Source organism: Sinohyriopsis cumingii, chromosome 14 (genome assembly GCF_028554795.1).
Source record: "Sinohyriopsis cumingii isolate HCF-2022 chromosome 14, ASM2855479v2, whole genome shotgun sequence".
Classification (NCBI taxonomy): domain Eukaryota; kingdom Metazoa; phylum Mollusca; class Bivalvia; order Unionida; family Unionidae; genus Sinohyriopsis; species Sinohyriopsis cumingii.
In genome coordinates, this window is record NC_142974.1 from 87,452,787 (window position 1) to 87,477,461 (window position 24,675).

Here is a 24,675-nt window from a genome sequence, read left to right on the forward strand (position 1 = left end):
AGCAATGAATTATGAAACACACAAAAGCCGTGAATACTAGTGACTTTCACAAAATACTTGTATCGTTCCTGTTTAATATAGCTCATAGCAATAATAACACAATAAAGTGTACTTACAGATAAGTCAGCCTGTCCAATTTGATGAACATATCTGGCGTAATCACAATTCTGTTTCCACGCAAATTGCTGGCGTGAGAAATGATATTGACAGGTTAAATGAATATTTAGTGTCCTCTGTGATATCTTACAAAACACAGCCACTAAATTACAAAGTATAATTATACTTCTTTAGTATGAAATACTTTCCACATAAAATAGACTTAATATTATAGAGAATTTATAGCAGCCGTATGTGTATATTATTGTCTCAAGTTCATCCGTGTCTTTATAAGTATCTCCATACAACATGAAAGAAATATCGTTATGTATGTATGTATGTATGTATGTATGTATGTATGTATGTATGTATGAATGTATGTATGTATGTATGTATTGAAAAAGATTTAATGTACGTAGCATGGTCATTAACTGCGCCATGATACGAAGTTTTTAAATTTGCTCAAATTAGTCATATGAACGTTTGGATCAAGATTACTAACTGATTTCGCGATGCACATTACTTTTTTTAAATTAGGCAATATTAGGTAAGCAGAAGAAGAAGAATTATTAAACAGAATTATTTTCAAAAACTTATCCTAACACTAACTTTTAAAGCATATCCGACAAAGAAAATTTATTACAGGACAACTAATGACATTAATGAGCAATATGGTCTTTTTCTCGGCTAAAAATTTCGTTAGTAACCTGTATAGCAAAAGTGTGACTTTGTGAAACGTTTATATATATATACTTATTTTCGTAACTTACAATTTGGTGGCTCCATTATCAATATCTAAATTATGTGGAAGTGACGTTAGATTCCGATATTTGCAGTCCATGAAGTGTTCCTCACAATCACAAGTTAGGTCGGGTGCTGGGCAGGAAAATTCTACGGATACAATAACATACTAGTGCATTGGTCAACAAATGTGAAAATCCAAAGGAATGCAACAAAGGTGTCTTCGGACGATGTGCCATTTATTTATTACTTGGAATGATATTGACCGAAAGTGAGAAGAACAAAATGCAAATAATGTATAAAATGGACGATATGCAAATCACTGAAAACTAGAGTTAATTACAAAAATCACTCTCGAAATCTAAGTTAAAAATAATATTTTTAATGCCCCAAAACAATGCTCTTGTAAACTCTTCGGTCTAAATCTTTTCGAGGCATGTCGTTGATGCTTCGGCTCAGTCGTTGACTTCGAAAAGATCAGATTGAGTCCTTGAAGTTAATTAAAAATGATCATTTTCATTATGTTTCTTGAGATAATTTCATAAAAATAAAATATTTAGTTAATGAGAAATATCACCGTTTTTACACGTAAATTGATTTTACCGAGATAAACAGTGAAAAGCAACATCTGTAAGGGAAATTGTGTATTTTAAATATGATTGCTAAAGAAATACAGAAACTGAGACAATCATGATTCGACATTATACATCTTAGTAAACTTTTAACACTGGTGGACTACAGAAACATTTCTTTGTTAGCTCGTTCAATGACTGTTCCTGCTGCTTATTGACCACATACTTACTACAGTGATATTCATCCCAGTAGGTCATATTACAGTCAATGAGACCATCACACACCTGAGACTGCTTGATGCAGAAGGAAAACCTACATTTGAACTGCTCTTCTCCTCGGCATGTCCAGTTTCCTACAAGGTAAACACAAGCTAAAACATACCTGAGAATTGATTTTCATCTTCGTCCTGTGCATTCTCTGTTTTTTCCAAATTGGTTTCTTTTTTGGTATATTATATGAAACATTACGTTCCGATGACTATTTAATTTTATCTGCAGTATTTTTAACCACTATCATGAAATGATAAAAAAAAAAAAAAACAATCCAAGTTACCTATAGATCATCAGATGTTTTCATAATACAAATACAAGGCAAAAAGGCAAAACCAAAAAACCATTGTATAATAATTTTAATTTGGTCCAATGATATTATTCTTCACCTTAAAATTACTTTTAGACATTTTTATGTGGAAATCTTATCAGTCCAAATCCCTCAGAAAGCAGGATAATTTAAAAAATAGTTTCCGAAGTAGTCACTTTTGATAAAAAGATACTTTTGATATTAAACTTTAATTTTTGTTATTTCCAAACATGGTTTTCAAGTGATTTAGAAAAAATAAAATAAAAAGGCTATATAAGATGTATCATCATGAGTTGCCTTGTAATTTGAGGTAAAATACCTTTGGCGACCCAAGTTAGTGTAATACAAATTCAAAGTTATTGCCATGTAATTTAATATACAATACACCGTGGATCTCCACGTATAGGACGGCGATATCGCCCAGTAATGAAATCACTTTCTTTTAAAAACTTATTTCGTTTCCATTTAAGAAATACATCTTCCTTTCTCATGTTATTTAACTATGTGTTTCCAGATTGAGGCCGTTTTCATCTTTTATTTCTTTGTGGTTCTTCTCTTTATCTCCATTCAAGAAGAACAAATCTTAAACTATATCAAGGTTTTACCCCTTCAGTATAGATTTTTCAAAATTGTTAATCTTGTAGATGTCATGGGAACATATTACACGGAGAACTTGGCAGATGTCAGAGTGATATGTTATGTTGTTATAAGTTGTCAGGTTGTAGAGATTAGTTTTTAAGGAAAGCGGGAACAACTTATATATATATATATATATATATATATATATATATATATATATATATATATATATATATATATTGTTTTTTGGTAATCATCATTATATGTTTTTATGTTATATGTGTTGTCCAATGTTGAAAAGCGCTTACAGCTTCTAAAGAAAAGGCGCTATACAAATATATATGCAAGTATGTATGTATGTATGTATGTATGTATGTCGATTCTCGGCTTAATAGATCATTGATAAGTTTTCATTATTATGTATATTTGATTTACTTGTATTTGATTTAATACATATTTATTTCAATTTAATTTTTTAAGTTTTACAATTTTTCTTTTTCTTTACATGATATTGTGATGTAAATATATTTACTAGAGATGATAATTGTTTCAGAAAATAGTTTGACCTTGATTTAGTTTATAAACACCAGATGTTGATCTAAATCCTGACCTTGTTTCACAATTTGTAACAACCATTGTAAACAAATTCTATTTTATTTTAAAATGATTGGTTGTTTTCAAGGTCATGATAGGACCTTGTCTTTAGTATGTAAACAATTTTTTTATATTTTTTATTTCATAGAGTAAAATGATTAGTTTTCGTCAGTCACACTGGGTAAACATGATCTGTAACAAGTACTTGCTTTCTATAATCATCGATAAGATGATCACGTGACCCATTGTTTACGTTAAGAATACGATATAAGCCATATTTTGGAGAATTAATCTCATTAGAAGCTGGGCTGTTAAACTGTTGTATGCTGTGTTTTGAGTTATTTGAAAAGGATTAATTCTGTTATTTTTCTGGAAAATACATGTGTTCATGTAATATTTTGTAACAAGAACATTTTTAAAAAAGTTATCCAGCTCTCAGAAACCGGATTGATAATAATTGTTTCTACAAGGAACTGTAGACTTCAGAGGTACATATTGCAGCACATTTCTCTATTGTTATTAAGTACCACGAAAATGTCCAAAGGTCGCACCCCCCCCCCTCTCTCTCTCTCTGGAACTTCGTAACAAGATACGGGCGAAACCCGTGAAAAACCTAGCGTACTAGACTGTCGTCTGCGTCATGCGATGGTCAATCTGGACCTATGAATGATGATAGAAGTTAAATCAAACCGACCACAGGAAAAGGAGACAGTGCGAGAGAGAAAAAGTCGGTAACAATGTTAACTACCAGAATGACATATAAACTGTAAATACATTAAGATATTACCTCTTCTTGATTCGTCGTTTCACTTAGCTTCTATTTCAAACTGATTTCAATGCACCAGTATTTGAATGACTGAGCTTCCAGTGTCCAAGATGCTGACAATGTGCTTGTATTGCTCTATTTTCTTCAATAAAACCATCTTTGATGTTTAAATAATGTGTTTAATATTGGTTTATTCAATTTCAAGAAAAATATAAACTCAGAATAGATAACAATCAATTATTGTAATAGAAATAAAAGGCACAGATCTACATTTTGTAGTGGACACGCTGGGGGGCAGAGATGTTTGGACCTTAGCATAGTATGTACGATGTACATTTTTAAAATCAGAAATTAATGCATCTCGTTGTCTTTCATTATACAGCGTCACACCATATAGAGAGATGGTGAGAGAGAAAACATATTTTATGTACTTTTCGAGATAATAAAGTGCTTGTTATTGGTCATGAAACATACACGAATGAAACGAAATGATAACCAATAACTACGATAAAAACTTAACAAAGTACTTAGAGTAACAATAATTTAGAGAAATACCTATTTGATTGAAGGATTGGGCATTATAATTTTGCTTTAATACCTGCCTTGTTTTTTTTAGGTGTAAAAATAACAAAAATTTATTTAAAATTAAATAAAAGTCGCGTTATATGTGTTTTTTACAACTGAGGAACCAATCATTTTTTAATCTAATTTTAGGCCTCATGCAAATGACAGAAACCTTTTAAAGTTTAAAGGAAAAGAACACCATCTAAAATTAGAACCTGCAACATGGACTAAATATGTACAATGTGCAAGAAATTGATATAACTCAACTTAAAGAATAACCATGGGTAAAAATTGTCCTAAAGATTCCATCACATCTTGATTGAAATGTCATTTTTATTCTAATTAGATTAACTTCTTTTTTTAGTTCTATTTTGAGGAAACACGTGTTAATAAATCAAAAAATAAATCAATAAATCAATAAATAAGAGAAACTTACTGCAATTAAGCAAGTGAGATCCATCTGCGCATCCCGATCTTCCAGCATCGTTTCCATTGTAACATACAGCATTCATTGATATGCATTGTCCGTTTCTACAACGGAAATGATCTGCGCCACAATCTTTCCTCTCTAAGACAAATTTAATATTTTAAATTTTCAGCTGTAACCGTTACTTAAAAGGATTCAATTTAGCAGCAGTAGACAATTACAAAGAAACGTTTTTCAAAACAAATGTAACATTAATATAACTATAATAAACCACAACACTTAGAGATATAGTTGCAATTTCAGAAAGAATCCCAATTCTGAGAATTCTTTCATAACAAACTTAACCTTTAGACCTCTGCAACATGCAAATGTCGTTCAGTACTTACATTTCAAATTTGTCGAAGTAGGTTCAATTTGTTTAATATCGTCAAATTGTTGAGTTGATTACATACTCATATTGTTTTATAAAAGTGTGGCCAGGATTAGTACTTCAAAACATTCATGTACATCATATCCTAAAGAGCCTAAAAAATAAATGTGATTTTTAGTGATTCGACATATTCTGTTATAGGAGATAGTGGTATATTTCGGTATTAACGAATTCAATATATCTTCTTCTTTGTATAAAGGTAAATAACAAATAAGAACCTTAGATACTCTGTGTAGCTTCAATATTGTTTGAAATGTGAAATTCGATTTCATTGTTGATCCAGTTTTGAGAATTAAAATATGGATATTGCAACAAAAATTTGCGGAAAGATTATAAATTATTGGATGCATTATGAGTGAGAAGTAAAATATATAGTCATGTTATAATCGTGATCTGAAAAAACATGTTTCATTAAGAACCCTTTACCACAGTTGTTTTCATCTGAAAAATCGGGACAGTCTTTCCAATAGTCGCACCAATGCTTCTCTGGTATACACTGACCCCCTCTGCAGCGTTTATTTCCAAAGGGACAGGAGTGTTTTTCTGTTTAAAAAAAGAACAAAATAAAGACGAGTTTGTGTTCTTATATATCTTTGATTAGGAAGGGTAAGCGGAATCTTTTCACACACCAATCCCTCCACAAATAAAAAGGAGCTTAAATTTCCTTTGCTGTTAATTTTGTTAAAATTATGCCCTGGTAGCGCAGAACCTTCCGCAAGGTGTGTGTATTTTTAGCGTTTATTCCACACATACTAAGGTATACAAACTCTCTAATATGACTCCATTCAGATTATAATCTGCGCAGGATGAGGCTAACTCTACACTTGGTACTCTTATGGGATCAAGTCTTATATTTGTGGGTCCATTGTGAGACAATCTTGATCACCAAACGTACTGTGATCGATTCCACCCAAGGAAAGTTGTAGATGTTCTTGATTATGTCTATATTTTTCTTCATAGTTATGTTTTGTGGAGAAATGAGTACTACTACAATGTTCCACATCAAATAGAAGATCAGGAACTTAGTGCGATCATAATTTTATTTTTCATTTCTCTTCATGTTCGTCCGTATCAGTAATGTAGAATCGTCCGATCGAGAGAATAAAATATTTTTTGATAAAGTTCCTTCTACTTTAATATTTCATGATCTAGATATATTTATCAATTGCTCCTCACTTCTTTTATACCATTATAAACCGGAATAAATATCTAAATAATACTGAATTATCTTTGGTATTTACCACATCCCACTTCATCTGTCCGATCATAACAATCAGGGTTACCATCACAGCGGTGGCGCCAGGCAATACACTGTCCGCTGTTGCAGGAGAACTCTGTAGATCTGCAAATCCTAGCGTCTAAAATAAATTAATATATTCTGTGAAAATTGAAAGGTCAATTTTATTTCATTGAGTAAAAATAAAATATTGCTGTTTCCAAACATAATTATTTAATTCCTTATAGTGTTATGTTAAAACCATTTATTAAATATTTCAGAGAGAAACAAATATGGCAAACGAGGTAAAGTTTGAAGTAACTGAAACAACTGGAATGGATATATTGTCAGTGTATCAGATAGATATAGATTTAGGAGTATATTTAGAGAAGAAATTAGAGCTGGAATAGTATTTGTAAAGTAGTAGCAGTAAAGGTAGTATTAACAGAAATAGATATGGAGAAAGACTGCGTGATGTAGTAGTGATAGCAAAGAGGTTATTAGTTTAAAGTTATTGCATCAAAAAAATTAATTAGGTCTTACCACAGTTATCTTCGTCCTCCCCTTGCAAACAGTCGTTATAAAAGTCACAAAGAATATTCTCGTGCCCCGCTGAAGGAAAACATCGGCCCTCCGGGCACCAAAAGGTTTCGCCATATTTGTTCTTAATATCGGAGCAAACATCTGACGTGTTGGCTTAAAAAATATACGAATATATTCATATTTCAAAGTTTTTAACTCTCAAGTGTATCCAGTGTATAAAACAGACAAGCGTTACTAAAAACAAACAAACAAGGCAAGCGTTTCCAATTTAAGCTGTTCACACAATTTCCATTAACAAGTATTAAGGGCATTTAATTGAAACTGCGTGAGAAATACCATACAAAATTAAACAGGTCATTGAAATGACAACAAAATGTATTTACTCTTTCGGATCAAGCTAATATCCTTCTTTCTCTGATGCGTATATAACAACAGAGAACATATCGTTGTAGACGATGTTATTAGCATTTGCAGAAGATACACGAAAAGAAATGTGATTTAAAGGAAACAATTTAATACATAAAATACGATTTCAAAGTATACATTCTTCAAGTTCAAATATGGAGTTAACGCAGTTTAAATTATGCAATCGAAATCTGAGTAAATTTAGAAGATAAGGATAATCTATTTCAACTTAAATAAGATTACTAACAAATTTTCAAACTAACAAAGGTAGTCAGCGAGAAGAGGTAAATTTTTAATTAATCTAAAAATGCATCCAGAATGATAATACTATTTTATTTAGTTTTAATTGATATTATCAAGTTTTTACATAAAATCGTCATAGTAGTCTTCGAATGGCGTGAGAAACACTTATAATCGAGTAGGAATCCCATTCATTGAAATAGGTTAAAACATTTATATATAAAAACTGAACCATCATGTCAACTTACCACAAAAATATTCGTCAACTCCTATCTTGGTGTTCCAGCAATCGTTGAATCCATCACATAGATATTGTTTCTTGATGCACCTATTACTACCTTTACACAGGTACATCTCACCTACAGGACACGCTAAGGAACCTGAATTTAAAAATCGAATGGAAAACATCAACATATATTACTCTGTGTGTCAACAGGTAATCAATTTGATATATGAATATGTATTCAATTTGGTGTATGTATGTATGTATGTATGTATGTATGTATCTTTGTATATATGTATAATAATAATAATAATAATAATAATAATGAGGACTTTGTATAGCGCGTAATCTTTAGAAGCTCTAAGCGCTTTACAACATTAGACAACAACGAAAAGATAAAAAACAAAACCAAACACAATGAAATTAGAAAAAACATTAAAAACTAAAAAACATGCTGAGAATATTTCAGGTAGGAAACATTATTAGGTCTTTAAGTTTGTTCTTGCCGTCGAAATAAGTGAGTTTTGAGAGCCCTCTTGAATGTGATTACTGTTGTCTTTGTGTCTAAGTTCAGTGGGCAATTCATTCCACATTGCTGGGCCCTGGCATGCAAAGGAACGTTGTCCATATGACTTTGTTTTCATAGTGGGAATAATGAGTATACGATTGTCAGAAGAGCGTAAGTATCTTGCTGGTGTGTACACATGGGTGAGGTCAGATAGGTATGTTGGACTAGAGTCCGACAGTGAAATGTAGCACAGAGAACAAATTTTGTGTTTGATTCTGGATCGAATGGATAGCCAGTGTAGGGTACAGAGCAGCGGGGAGGTGTGCTCTGATCATGGTACTCTAAGTATGATCCGAGTGGCTGTGTTTAGAAATTTTTGAAGTTTCTGGAGTAGATGTTGAGATGAACCAGACAGAATTGAGTTACAATAGTCCAGTCTTGAAAGTACTAATGAACACACAAGTGTTTTAGTGGCATCAACTGAAAGGCATTTGCGAATTGAGCTGATGCGTCTCAGCTCAAGATATGCAACCTTGCATATGTTCATGACATGTTGGTGCAATGCGAGAGTACTGTCCAGAGTAACACCTAGGTTTCGTACTGATTGTGTGAATTTAATGTTGGTCTTGCTGATATTGTTTGAGGTAAAGGATGTGAATGAGAAAGTCTTTATGTTGTGATCAGAATGGCCTCAGTTTTATCATTCATCTGCAGCTTGTTACAAGTCATCCATGATTTCACATCAGAAATGCACCTCTCTACACCTTGGATGGTAGCATCAACTTTAGTTGGTTGGCTAGATTTGTATATTTGGGTGTCAGCAACGTGCAACTGGTGAGACACTGGATGATGATCTATGACACTTGAGAGCGACTGAGTGTACAGAATGAAGAGAACAAGTCCAAGAACAGATACATGTGGAACACCACAACTGGGCTGGAGTGTATTCCATTTGCAGATGCAATTTGTGTCTTGTTGACCAAGTAGGACTTGAACCACATGAATGCCAAATACATGCTGGAGACGGTGAAGTAATATATCATGGTCTATTGTGTCAAATGCTGCAGACAAATCAAGGAGGATGAGGACTGTAATCTTTCCGCTATCCAACGCAGAGAGAATGTCATTAACTAGTTTCAGTACTTTGGCAAGGGCGATATGCAGATTGTACATTGCTAAAAAGACTGTTTGAATTTAGATGAGATACAAGCTGGGATAGGACAACCTTTTCTAAGATTTTGTTATATGAATGGGAGATTATAAACTCGGCGGTAGTTCTTTAAATCGTTATGGTCTAGTGTTGGTTTCTTAGCAGAGGCTTTACAATGGCAGATTTGAAAAATGATGGGAATTCCCCGGATGAGAGGGAGGTATTAATAAGATCAGTTAGTGAAGGCAATACTGGATCTAAGCACTCAAGCAGCAGTGATGTTGGAATTGGATCAAGTTCACATGACTTTGGTGCACTCTTCATCACGATTGTACGTTCGAAATCCATAGAGACAGGTTGAAATGCTGCTAATGGTTGCCGTTCAAATTCTGTATCCCAACTGTATGGTGACGACGAGTCAATTGAAATTGTGGTGTCAAGCTTATCTCTAATGGTTTGTACTTTGCCACTGAAGAAATTTGCAAACATATCCGGAAGTTCGACTGGAGAGAAGGTAGTTGGAAGTGGTGTTGATTTGTTCCTTGACATTAGCTTGTTAGTAATCTCAAAGAGCTCTTTGCAGCTTGAACTTTCCATGATCTTAGTAGTGTAGTGGGGTGATTTCGCTGCATGGACTATATTTGTGACATTATTCTTATCGACTTCATAGATTTGCTTATGAATAGTGAGTCTGGTGGAAAGCCAGAGCCTCTCAGCTTGTCCCTAACACTGCTATACCATGGAGAACACTTTTGAATTGATACTCTGCACTTGATAGCTGGGGCATGTTTGTCAAGTAATGAACGCAGTTATCGAGTTGTTCTGCGGTAGGAGGTAAGCAAGTTGTTAGGTTAGCTTGGATGTTGTGCATTACTTCGGTTCCATTTATCATACGGAGGTTTCTCTTAGTAGCAGATAAAGGTGGAGGGTTAGGGACTGATACGTCAAGATGGCATATAATGCAGAGATGATCTGATGCAAGGTCATGGGATACCAGGGAGGACCGTAGAATGTTATCATCAGGTCTACGAAGAATCCAGTCTAAAATGTGACCATGTTTATGAGTGGGTTAGTTAACTGACTGTTTTGAGGTTGAAAACATTAATGGAATCTATGAGTTTTTATTAATTTGAGTTTCCGGGACAGTCAAAGTGAAAGTTGAAATCTCCAAGTATAATCAAGTTGCCACCCATCAAATTTCCATAGTCCAGGAGATTCGGAAACTGCTCCAAAAAGAGAGTCATCCAGTTTGTTTTTTCTACTAGGAGGAGGGCGGTATAGGCAGAAAAAATGGACTGACCTTTGCTCCAGTGTGAGTGTGGTTTGGACTAGTTTAAACGATGTGTGGTCGAAATTGAATGTTGTGGTGTAGTTAAGACGTTTTATCATGGAGTTCTTTGTGATGACAGCAATTCCACCTTAGCGAGAATTACGGGGGAACGACTTGATGGAGTAACAGTGGGTGTTAGATCCGGACACTTGGGCTCATCGCCTGATGGTTTGAGATAACTGGAATTCTTCTTCCTGTTCTACGCCGGCCAGCTTTGACACAACGTTTTTTTTTTTTCTGTTTACATTTAGGTAATGATGAATGTTCGTTTAGTCTAGAGCACTATGTAGTGTGGAGAGCCAAGGAGTGAACATTTAAAGCAATTAATGAGGGTCCATCGTAGCATAAACGGGTTGACTGGCGAGTATCAAGTGATGGGGGTTTGTTCAAAAACAGTGGAGCAAGACAGCTGAGAAAAAGTCTAATTTTTCTCGTTTCCAAAACAAGGAGATAAAGAAACACATAACGAATTTAACAGCCAATACATAATGAACACAATAACGAAGATGAAAACAGGCAACACGCACAAATATCATGAAAACGGCACTTAAAAGCGCAACAGCTGCTTCAAGCCGGTTAAGCGATAGCGGCCATCTTGTAATCTGTAGGCATATATGTATTTAGGTAGGTAGATAGTCCAGACAGGTGATTCTATTTACTTGTTATGCATGCATGTGCGTATGTGAATTTATATGTAATATTTGTCTGAGACTTACATTTGTCTTCATAGTAATTTTATCAGAAGCATGGAGTACTTTCATGCTTCTTCTGCCATTATTAATTTTGATTAATGTTTCACTATCAAAAGCACGTTACATTCTGCTTATTTTATTATAGGTGAAGTTAAAACGGTACTTAATTTTCTCGGTTTTGTATGCGCATACAAGAAATGGAACTGAAAATTAACTGACTGATCAGCTTCATGAGTAATTACTTACCACAATCCATTTCATCTTGGCATGTTCCAAAACAATCGCAAACTCCGTCGCATACATTAGACTTCCGGATACAGCGACCATTATCACAGCTAATCTGGTCCTTAGTACAATTCCCGCCTATAATAATTATAGAATAAAATTATAGTCATTGCGTGACTAGTATGAATTTTTCATTATTATTTCATTTACATTTGCGGAATCATTTACTTTAATCACATATATAAATATAAAACTAGTTTCTTTTTTCTTTTTCTGGTCTTAATATTTAATACACATAGCGTAAATCCGTTTACTGACAACCGGGTTCAAAGCTAATAAATGTTCTAAGTTTGCATGTGTGTTTGAATATTCGTTTCAAAATGTTCATGTATTTTAGTGATCAATGTGCAGAAAGACACTAAAAACAGACGCCAAGAATTTTTTTACTTGTAAACAAAATACTTGTAATTATTGGTAAAATTAATGCATAGCAAAGACTGATTTTTTATACGAGCATTGTTTGATTGGTTTTATTGTTGGTGCGGACTTTTGGGGACGTGGGTGTGAGTAACTATGTCAGGGCTTATATTAGCGCATAATTAGGCTATACACTGAGGCCAGAAAAACCCTGGTGGATAAAGACCGCATGAAAACCCCGAGAGGATCCAACGACCCACGGAAAGCTACTGGCAGCATCCTCTTCTGCCTACGTTGGTAAGGGCCAAGATTCGAACTCATGCAAACAAAGTTGAGATGTTGATATGTCAATGATCGGTAACGACGAATGCTTAGACTGCTCAGCCAACCGGAAAACTCCCCCACCCTAGCTTCGTTGGTAGATGAAGGACTGCCAATGTTAAGCAAATTTTAAAGCTTAAGTCTGACTAGTTGATGCAGAGTCTGTAGCCAAATTTTGCAGAGAGTATAAAGTGCTTGAACAAAGTCAATCCTTACCATTTCTAGCATGCAATCAGCATGGATTTTCAACACCCTTCCTGTGGTTGGAATCATATAGCATTTTCATCTCTTCAGTCATTTACATCGATGTCAGAACGATTATGTCATATTCTAGCACCTGGTGGGAGCGAAAAAGTAATGGCTTTATAAAAACAATTAAAATGCAGTGTATGTGTCCATGCTACTCACAATTAGTTTCATCAGCATGATTGTAGATACAGTCTATCCAACCGTCACAGACACGTGACTTATGCACATACAATCCGTTTTCACACTGGAAATGTTGATCTGCAAAACAGGGAGACAAAATTTCGTATTATATTATGTAATGTATTAATTATTCTCGTATTTAAGTCGCTTGAAAAGATGTCGCTCGCTAAATCAGTTGTCAGTTACATTCTAGTCTAGGGCTATTCACAAGGTAGATCACAATTAGATATCTCAAGATAAACTGGACGAAAAAAATAAAAAATAAATACAAATTGATTTTTTTGTCACCGTGCCAAAAATTATTTAGATCTCTTGGTAAATATTATAACACAGTATACTATTAGGAAAGTGAACGGTAGCATAAGGTTCTGCTTCTGAGAAAATATTTACCTAAAATTCAGTTTTGACCACATATATACTTGACAAACATGACTAATACTGGTGACCAATAAAAATTGTACTACGTACCGAATGCATAATTATCATAGCATTGTGTGTCGATAACAGAAATTGTACATATTGATCGCTAATACAGGTTCAATTTTTTTATTACGGAAGAATTCTCAAGTGGAATAATGAACTTTTTAGTTTGGATCTAATTTGTGCAATTTTGATTTTGCTCTCACATTCCTTTAAACTGAAAGTATTATCTTACCACAGTCTTCTTCATCACTCTTGTCCAGGCAATCGATTAATGAATCACATAGCAAAGCATTCGGCTTGCACTGACCATTTCTGCATGGAAATTCCGTACTGAAACATTCTCTGTAATCTGTAAAATATTTATAAATACTGTATATGAGAAATTCTAAAGTTTTAATGAAACTTTGTAAATATAAAACGACATTATCGGTCACTAATATTAACCAAGCTCTTGCAAACAATACACGGAGGTGGGGTTGGCTGAAGTTATTGGAGTCAGATACATCATTATGCAACATGAAGAAATAAAATCGTTTACGTCGTCTTTATTCGTATACTATGACTTGAATAAATATATCTCGTAGTGGGTATGACCCAACACGTTTCTCGAAGCAAATTAATATTTTTCCTAAAGAGATACCGCATTTTAAAGATCCAAAGACGTGTAGATAATTTAGCAATATTACGCACGACAATTTTCCTCGTCTGAATTATCTCCGCAGTCGTTGATAAAGTTACAGAAGTCATCACTTGCTACGCAAAAGTGGTTAGCACACTTGCTATGAGATGAAGGACAACTGTACGTCTCTGAAAAAATAAATGATATTTTTGGATGCGAAAAGCGATCGAAGCTTCGATTGATTTCAGCGATGCTCTACTGACGTGCTTGATGGCATAGGACATTCGCCTCCGAGGAAAAACATAGCACCTTGGAACTGAATAAGGAAAAGAGACTACCATCGGATACACATTTTTAAGTTAATTAATTCACAATGTATTTTTATCTGATTAACAATATTTATCAGTTAGTAACTGGGAAGATGATTGGTTAATTATAGTTCATGTATAAGAACGATTATTAGAAATGCAATAAACAGATCAAATAAAAGTGTTTACGAAAAAATCAAATGCAGAGCTAGTATTATCTCTTTGAGTATGGGTTTAATATCAGGATTATTTTTAAAAGAATTAAACATCACTATTAAACAATCCTTATAATTATAACTAATATTTTATTTTGAAAACGTTTGGTACTTTATACAACTAATTTTAACGGGTGTAAAATACGAACGAATTTAAGAAATATTGAGTGCATCAGTACATACCGCAGTCAAGCTCATCTGCTCCGTCGACGCAGTGTTTTTTCTGGTCACAGCGATGGATGATGTCAATACAAGCAGACGAATTACACTGAAACTCGTTGGGAAGGCATCCTATAACGATATAATTAACACCTTTGCGCAATCTTGTTAACATTCCAGGAAGAACAATATCTAATGAATTTGTTTTATTTTATAATACAAAAGAATAAGATGTGTTAAAGAGCATCCAGACTGAGTCATTTAAAAATGCTAATATGATAAGATAGCAAAACTTTGAAATAAACATTTATAAAAAAAAAAAGTTTACATAGAATAATAAGCTCGACACCTATTAAATTATACCTGCTATATTAAAGTATCCACTTCAAAGGGTTTACTGGCCGCCATGAATAGTCTGTCATATGCTAAAAATAGTATCGACCACGAACAAGAGCAAAGGGTATAGATTATTATTATGTAAGTGTTATTACAAAATCCAGTCCTTGTCATCTTCATACACGCATTGTAAATTTACCTAAATCTAGGTTAATATCATATTTCTTGTTCAATGATGTATAATAATTTTTGAAAATATGCTGATGTTAATAAAAATCCGCATGGGAATAATTTGAAAATTAGTTTTAAAGCCGATTGTATAGTTGTCAATAATTGGCAATTACGTTTAAAACCGTAATGTTTTTTTACAAGATACTAAAATATTACATAAATGTATAATATTGTTATTTATTTAAGGAACACTGTATTCAGAAAATGTTATTCATCTATTTCTTGTAAGAAAGAAACTTAAATAAATATATATTTGTATCAAGCCCATAACGTGAAGAGTAAACGTAGGATGCAAACGAATTGGAAAATTAAACCTACAGATGTTTTCCTTCAGAAGACGTTCAAACCGAAAGGTAAAGGTAAAATAAAGCAATAATTCATAACCTGGAGAACCTATATTCAGAATCTCGTATTATCAAAATGATTGGGTTCTTTATAGAACTGGAAAATTTAGATGTTTTTTTAATTTTTTTATTTTCATTTAAAGTTGTGATCTGATCAAACCAAACATTTATAAGAACCAAGGCATTAGAGCGAGTCTCATAACTACAACAACAATCGCAATTCCAATGTGTATTTATTTGTAAAGCATAAAATCGATCTATTTTCCTTTATGAAATGATTATCTTCGTCCACTGATATATTACAAAAGGTGTGTTTGGTTTTGTTTTTATTGGGTATTGATTAGTAGTTTTATACAATATCTTTTTCAAGATTATTACAACCACATGCAGATCAAGATTAAATTTGCTACTGATATTAAGACTTTCTTTGACATGAAATATATGTCCATGTATTATGCATATTTTATGACAAGCTTTGGATTCCACCAATTGGCTTCTAATATCTAAAAGTAAAAAGAAACAAACCTGTGCTACTACGTATGTATTATTCTGTTGGAAATTCTGTTCATATTTGAAAGGCTCGAAATTGTCATAGTAAAATATGATCTGCGAAGTTATAGAAGTCAGGAAGTACTACTCACCACATGTTTCTACACTTTCATCACTAGCATTAGTGCAATCAATGATGCTATTACAGACTTGACTTGCCGGAATGCATTCGTTTCGGTCTATGTCACATGGATACATGTCAGCAGAGTTACAGGACAATACCACATGACTCAACTCCTTTGCTATAGTTGCGACTTCTAAGCTTCCAACTGAAAGTAAAATTTACAACTAATGTTATCATTTTTGTTCGAAGCCATTATGTTCCAATGAAAACATTCATAGTACGGGTCTGTCATATGGTTAAGAACTGTCAAAGAGTATTGTAAGAAAGTAGAATTTAGAGAATAACGCCTTTTTAATATTTTTAATTTTTCTTTAAAAACTATTAGCATACGTGACAATGTTACTGTGTCTGGTCTCTTTATATTACTATTATGAATGACGAGTGTCTCTAATTAGTGTCAAGACTTACACAACAAAGTCAACTAACAACCAAGGAAAAGAAAATTAATTTAAAACATTAAAGCTGCATTAATCTAAGAAATGCAATTGGAAGACGAAATTTGCTTGTAATAAATGGGTTTTTGTTATGAAAAAGAAATATAAAACATCTGATTATCAAGGTAAACTTGTTACAGTTTTCATTACCGTGGACGACGATGAGAACATGAACTTGGCAACTGAAGCACTGTTAGCTCTTCTGGCAATGCGTGGCCAAGCTTTATCCTAAGAAAATTAAATTTATCTAAGGTTTGTGAATATTAGCCAGAATATTTGCTTCGATTTCAAATGACAAGCATCAACTCTACTAAGATCACTAAGCCTGTATCTGCAAAGTTTCAACGTTCACTCAAGCCGCGATTATAATCGGAAGTGCTCTTTATCCAACTTTGAACGACTAAAGAAAATCTTATCTGACACTGCAAAAGTAAAAGTCTGAAAACTTCAGGCCTGCTATTGACATTAATCGGACCAAATCAACTCCTACCTAATTTATTTCTGGAAGATAGATTCCATACTATAAAGATGTTGTGATTGAAGCAAAACAAAGAACATAATCGCCAATACTTAACCAATAATGTTTTGCCGACATATGGCATTTTTGTGAAGTGGAAAATAGATATTTTTACTTCACTTCTCAGTAATACCATGTTTTAAGAAGCATAACCTTAAATCAATAACCATCCACTGATTTCAAACTTCTTAGAAATGCCCAATTTTTGGGATGTGAATATCAATAAAGTACACGACGAAATCATTTTTCGAAAAATCGGTCTTTTCACAATGGGACCAATGATTGTCGAAACATTGAAAAAAAAAACAACTGATTTCAGACCTGGTTAGTAGCTTTTGAAACGGGCAGATTGAGAGACAATCAATTGAACTAGTAGAAATATTAGTCATGAGAGTAGATATCGAGAAGAAAATTTTAAGGTTGCAAAGTATAATAATTTTCGTGAATTTACTTGTCATTGGTGGATGTTTTTTCATAGACTGAATCTCTCGGATTGTATTTGGAAAAACGATAGGCAAATATTTATTAAATCATTGACGAAAATATTCAAAATGTTCATAACATTTTTATAGTTTTATAAAGTGACATGGTAATTTTAATTTTTTTCGGGTTGCTGTGCATGTACATTTTTCGTCTTCCAAGACGCACAATGTGATCATTTATTTTATCCGAACAATGCTATCATTAAGGTCCACAGAATCATAAAAAATATCACCCTACAATAAAGACTTGGTTGTCGACAAATTAAATTAGCAAACTTTTCCATATGGAAAACGCCAGAAATACAAGTTCATGACCTATCCTTGACACATGCTCTTACATTCGCTTCCGTGATTAGAAAAAGAAGCAAAGGTTATAGCTCTCAAATAACTCTATAAAGTGAGAGATATATTTGTTCCATTGATGATGATTCGACAACAGCAAATATCGATTTCTTGTTGCGATAGAAATAATGACCGCTCGTCTGTTTTGATATTTTGTTTTATTTTGTTTGGAATCTTTTTGTGGTGGAACTGATGCTAAGTAAGTGAATGTAATTACTAGGCAATTCCAACGGGATGAATTCATTACTCTGTGAACGGATATCTTGCTCAACATTGCATTACGTACTGTTCTTATTCTCTAACTGGTAGGCAGTAATTTAATGTGTCAGTCTGCTTTTTTTTATCTAGACTCAAACTTTCACATTTATTACTACTGTATGCAACTAGCAGCTAACTTTGATAAACTGTCACCATTTTAGCTGGGTTTATTTTCATCTATAATTCTGAGCAATATATGTATACGTCTTATAAAACCCGCTCATTAATCTTTTTTTGAATTACTCCCTATCATTATAATAACAGCCTGAGTATCAAGATCTCATTGCTTTTTCTTCTTTCGGAGATTAGAATCATTTGGGCATTAACTAGTGCGTTTTTAGTCTTTGCATAATAAAGTTAGGCCTCATTTGTGTCTTTTTATGACTATTTGTGTTTCAGACTCTGTTGTTTCTCAATTTCAGCTTGGGCAAACTCATCAGCAACTGTGCGGTAGGAAGTGACAACCCCGTTGATTAACATGACAACATTGCTTACCCACAAAGGAATCTATCCGTACGAATCAATACATGAATGATTGAGAAAGGTTTTCTGAATTTCAGTTACTAACGACTGAGGCCTTTCATTCATCGAGTTTATGCGAAGATGTTTCCGCCAACGACTACACATAAAACGTCTGAAGTTTGGAATGCATATGGTTGTCTTGAGTGTGAGGGTCCCATGCGGTGCATTCGATGCTCTTGTGAGTCACCGTTTTTCTTGCACGAAAATACGCAATGAATACGACCCTGCTCCAGATGATCAATTCCGCAGAAGCGAAGCGTAATTTTCGTTAAAAAAAAAACATTAGCCATGAAACTAATCTTACAATATCCATCCGAGCTTCACCAAGCCTATACAATGATGGTAGCAGTTGTCATTGTACCAGTATATAATTAGTCCTATGTTCAGCAAGGTCCTCCCAAACATGTTCCTTTGTCTCAACAATGTTTTCATTTACGAAATCTTAATGATATCTCAGGCTTGGAATAAATGTATGCAAAATCCACTGGTTGCTGCGATTTTGCCATCGCACGTGCAAGCCTAAGCCTGATGGATTAAATAGCCATTAGTAACCCTTTGAAGAATTTTTTCTTGACTTCGAAAGCAACCAAGAAGCTTTGTGCCAGCGTCAAAATGGCACGCTTCTAAAGATGTCCAGCATGGCTTCACTATACCAGATTTATTGTACTTGTACTTGATTTATTGCCCCATTGGGAAACCTTGTGCTGTCCCAACTGTCCATGGTATACATATACTTGAAGACACGTATAAATGCGCCAGGTATTATTTACAGAGATATTTGTCGAGAAGCTTCTTTTGGCTAACTCAAACAGAGCTAAGAAAATGAACATCTCGATAGCATGAACGTTGCCAAAATCTGGTAGTGCAGATGCGAGAGGTGGAATTTTTCCATTGCGTTATTGTCTGCTATGGCAAAACCAACTGGTTAGGGGCCGACATAACCGAAAGGAAATGAAGTAGGACGAAATATACAATATAAGACAGTCATCTGAGATTTAAATTTTGTTGAGTTATTTACAAGTAAATATCGTTTAGCGACGATTATTTTTGCTTTATATTAACACGTTTCGAGCATAAAGAAGAAATATTCGCAGCTTCGATCGAGAGTAATTTAATATTCTTTCCTATTCATTCAATCAGATGTTAAATTATTTCGCTTTAACCATTAAATAATTCATTTTTATTTTGCTATATTACAAAAAAGCAGAAAGAAAAGAAACAGCACCAATTGTCGACAAAACGATATTTTTCACACGAACAAATGAAAAGTATCTTTTTTTATATATTATTTATTACTTTTGGTAAAGGACACTGTTGGTAGAAATATTAAAGGGCGAATCAGGGCCTATGCACAACGATTTAGAAATAATAATAATAATTATAGTCCAAACAAAAAAAGTGATGCGTAACAAAGAGGATAAAAAACAAACCATGAAAAGAAAGGTTGAATATATTTTTTAAGTTTAGTACATTAGATATTAACTATTGGAACTGCAGTACAAAACATTTTTGCGACTATTTAAGAGAAACAAAATCAAAATGCATTTAAGTTTGTTTAGATATCCTCTTTGACGGACAGGATGTAATCGTTAACTTGTGTTCATTGAACAACGCTGAGTGGTTGCTGTGTGTTGAACTTTTAAAGTTCTCATGGCTACCGTATGTGTGTGAAGGTTGTTGAGGTTGAATGGAAAATAAATTGCAAAGAACTATATATTTAGAATTGGATGCTAAAATGATGTTTCAAAGTAGTCTAATGAAAACAATGGAAACGTATTCATTTTGAAAACGTAAGCAGCAGTATCTTAATCCAAACACTTATGACAGTGTTTCAAAAGAAATTTAAAACTAAAGCCATGAACAGGAAAACATAACTATCTCAATGGATTTAATTTGTTGTTGTTGTTGAGTAGGGTTTAACGCCATTTTTCAGCACACGATACATGGCGGCCAGTATTAATGGTGGAGGAAGAACCCTGGAAAACCCCAGAAAGAACCACCGACCCACAAGAAGCTACCGTCAAGCTTTCTCACATACCCACATTGGCTGAATCCGAGACTCGAACCCACGCAGAAAGAGGTGAGATGGCAGTGATCCGTAACGGAGAGCGCGTTAGACCACTCGGCCACTCGGGGCCCCCTAGGACTCATTTTGAATTTGGAGAATTTGTTTTAGAAAATAACCTTTCAAAAATTTACAGTGAAAACATCATTTGTTTCATTTTGTATGTTAGAGATTTTCTCTTCTTTTTTACCCGTTTTATTTTCTATTTAGTGTGTTATAAAAGAAAGTTAGACCGTTCTGTTTGAAATGTGCATCGCATTACGTTTCTATAGTGTTTGCTTTAGTGTTGCAAAAGTTTCTAAAATTAATATGGTAACATGATAAGGTAACGCTGGCAATGGATTTTAATTTCTAAAAACGGCCTGTCGATGCAAATTCACTAAGTGTTAATGACTTAAGCAATTCAGAACACCAAGCAATCAAGTTTAGATTGAAATGCCCACACTAAATATCTATTTTAATGCAACCATTACTGAAGCAAATAGATAACAACGCTACTTGTTAATAACTATTTAGAATCCTTCATCCGCATCAAATTAGCAACGAAGCTCTTAATCTCTTCGGTTTTAGCGTAAACAAAGGGCAGATGACCACGTTTGGAAAACATTTTTGGGTTAATCACTTTAATCAGTGAGAAAATGCGCTCTTTAGGTAATTGATTTCCAGCCGAACAATCGCAAAGCACTGTTCATTAATTTCATGATTTCTGAAGATGCTCCCTATAGATCGATTTAGCAGCTTGTGTACGAGTGATTGGAGTAATAGTTATATTGGCAAGCTTTGATTTTCATAGAATGGCTCTATGACATTTCCTTTAAGAATACAAAAAACCCCCCCAAACTCATTCTCACTTGCAATTCCTGCTCTTACAAATAGTCTAGTTATAGTTAGCCCTGGAGAACTCACCGTCCAAAAGATTTACTTTTCGAAACCCTACCCCATATACTCTCCTTGATTTTATACAAACAAATAACATCAAAAGGAAATACACATACCTTCTCTAATGTTTACATTTAGCCATCTATTCACAAGATTTTAAAGAAAAATATAGGTCGGCTAATTGTCCCGTCCATCAAATTAAAGAGAGGTTCCAGCCAGCCACTGTCCAATATAAGACAATCAATTTCATACGCCACCATTATATGCCACCATCTGCCTACCCATTTTCTGTTGTTGTAATCGCTAACAATTAAAAAATGCGATTTGTTTAAGCATGACATAAAGAGTTATTTAATTACTACGAATAAAGAACGAATATATTTCATCTCATGGGTGATAATCTTAAATATTTTGATCGTGGCTTGTTGGAAATTAAGTTCATTTTTTTGGCGTGACCAATAACTTTTGCAAACAAATATAACATTTTTCTTTCTTAGTGCGGGTTAAATATAAGGAGAATTATCTATAGAAGTGAACATGTTTATCTGGGTCTGGGTCTAGGACATTGGAATTCCCCACTACAAACCTAGTCTACCTGATTCTTTATTAGAAATCTGACTAACAGACTATCATGTTGACAGTTTGGAGCATTCTAGAAATGAACTTGTGACTCAAGCTGGCTGTACTTTTGGGTGGAATTATTTATACAAAATGTTATTCATTGCAAACAAACTGCTCGTCAGTATTATTCTTGGACGGGAACTTTACTTTGGATTTTTAGAAAGGAACAATGTTTAAAAAATCGCTAGACCAGTCGCGCATTAACACATTCAGTTTTGTATCTTATTTAGAATATAACTGGAATTTATTTAGAAATGTATTCATTAAGACGTGTGATATATATTTAATGTCTATTTTCAGTTTAGATAGCTTCTTTCTTTTAAAATTTTCTTTTTAAATAGTTTATTGAATTTCTAGGGAAGTAAATAATTTATTGAATTATGAAACTCAATAAATTACTTGTTGCTTTTCGCCTTTTCTTTGTTTCTTAATTTAAGATTCATAAAATGTATTACGATTACTCTCTTTTTCGTTGGTCATTCTTTGCTCTCTCAACTTTATAGAAATGAAAGAAACTGAAACAATCATACCGCTCTTTACATTTCTGTAGTTGTGATTAATAACACCATATGCAACGATAATTTGTATTAAAACGAAACCATAGGTGTGTCTCCAATTTTAAGTTTTCATATAATTGTGTCTGTATAGTCAAAGAATGCGATGATCTTGGAAGTGACATTACCAAATTGATTCTGCTAGTTGTTACATCTATCTAAGCAATTATTAACAAGGCATAATGATTCGGATACCGTTTTAATAATTTTTAATTTTGTCTCTGAAAATAAGCATAATAATCATTACAGACATCTCACTGACAATTTACTATATGTATCCTCCACAATTTATTCTACTGTCCTTAACGATTGATTAACAAATTTCTCATATACTCATGTTTCGTTTTGATAGTGTCTTTTGGAAAATAAAATATTTCTTGTCCAAACTTTGCTAATTCTCATAATGTGGTTAAAAACAAAGCCTGAACATACGACCAGTAGAACAATCATTAATACTAGCGTCAACAATATTTATATCAAATACTGTACAGGATAAAAAGTAGAATTATTTAAAATATATGGCAGGATAAAGAACACTAAAATATTTTAAAAGTACGCCTCTGCAGGGTATAGATCTAGCTTTGATGACCGTAACAAGGGATGATGTGTATTTTTACATTCGTTTGTACAGAAACAGGAAATTTATTTGGTCGCAATGTATATTTATTTATGTAAATTTATATCACAGAACCATTTTTGCCATTATCACAATCAGTATGAAGAATAAAGAAGACGATTTGAAAACCTGTTTGCTTTAACTGTGAAAAGTGTCTCATGTTTTAATTATAACTCAAATTAATTCTCCTATGCAAGCAAATCTTTGCAAGAAATTACACTAAACTATACTTTTAAATAATACGGAAAATACAGCTTAAAGAAAACGCATCTGAAGCATGCTTTTGGAAAATGTTACACAGGTTAGTGTGGAAAGAAACCAAGTAGAGAGAAAAAATGTGTGAATTACCGAGGTGAAAACGCTTAGACATGCAAACTAAGTTAATCAACAAAATGAGATTTCGACATCAACCTAATTAGGCAGATATTTCGTCTGTCCATGCGATCAGTTTTTAACACAATTGCTCTGTCTCTTTCCAGTTTGTTTATAGTATTTGATTAATATGTGGTAACAATATTTGGAACTACTTACAAAACACAAATTTTATATATTTTATCACTCCATTTAAATTTGATGGATGGTCATTGGAGTTTGATTATAGGTCACACATTGTATACGAAAAAGACGTTCATGCCTCAAAACCGGGACAGGTGATCAATTAGCATGTAACCGTACAATGCATGCATCAGTTCTCAAGGTATCAAAGAATTAATCCTTATTACAACAGTTACATCATTTTTATCAGAATCGGACACAGAGATCTATACAGGCAAATATGGCCAGCGGCAATTTTGCTAAATACCTACTATTTTGGATGGTATCAAATCAATTATGCTCAGCATTTGGGAACTTCACAATCAGCTACTAATTTCTATAATACGATTTGCTTGTGGAAACAAATCGAAACGCTTCAGGTTAAAAGCCTTCTTTTAGCAAAGAAGTTATATCTAGTTATGTAAATGTAAAGTGAACCTATAAGTGTTCAGGTTTGTAGAAAGGTAACCGTCTAGTTTAAAGAAAGATTACATG

The 24,675-nt window shown here is 33.5% G+C and overlaps 1 protein-coding gene across 1 annotated transcript in view; it reads right to left on the reverse strand.

Moving 5' to 3' along the window:
• LOC149784316 (G protein-coupled receptor GRL101-like) overlaps positions 1-24,675 on the reverse strand; it is a 90,297-nt gene that overhangs the window by 30,426 nt on the left and 35,196 nt on the right. The window contains exons 2-15 of the mRNA XM_089932343.1: positions 16,325-16,501; positions 14,797-14,904; positions 14,162-14,278; positions 13,704-13,820; positions 13,028-13,126; positions 11,903-12,019; positions 8,002-8,133; positions 7,109-7,261; positions 6,591-6,707; positions 5,776-5,892; positions 4,929-5,060; positions 1,640-1,762; positions 867-987; positions 117-185 (exon numbers count right to left, since the gene is read on the reverse strand). Of these exons, the coding sequence (XP_089788469.1) occupies positions 117-185; positions 867-987; positions 1,640-1,762; positions 4,929-5,060; positions 5,776-5,892; positions 6,591-6,707; positions 7,109-7,261; positions 8,002-8,133; positions 11,903-12,019; positions 13,028-13,126; positions 13,704-13,820; positions 14,162-14,278; positions 14,797-14,904; positions 16,325-16,501 (1,699 nt within the window). The remainder of the gene's footprint in view (positions 1-116; positions 186-866; positions 988-1,639; positions 1,763-4,928; positions 5,061-5,775; positions 5,893-6,590; positions 6,708-7,108; positions 7,262-8,001; positions 8,134-11,902; positions 12,020-13,027; positions 13,127-13,703; positions 13,821-14,161; positions 14,279-14,796; positions 14,905-16,324; positions 16,502-24,675) is intronic.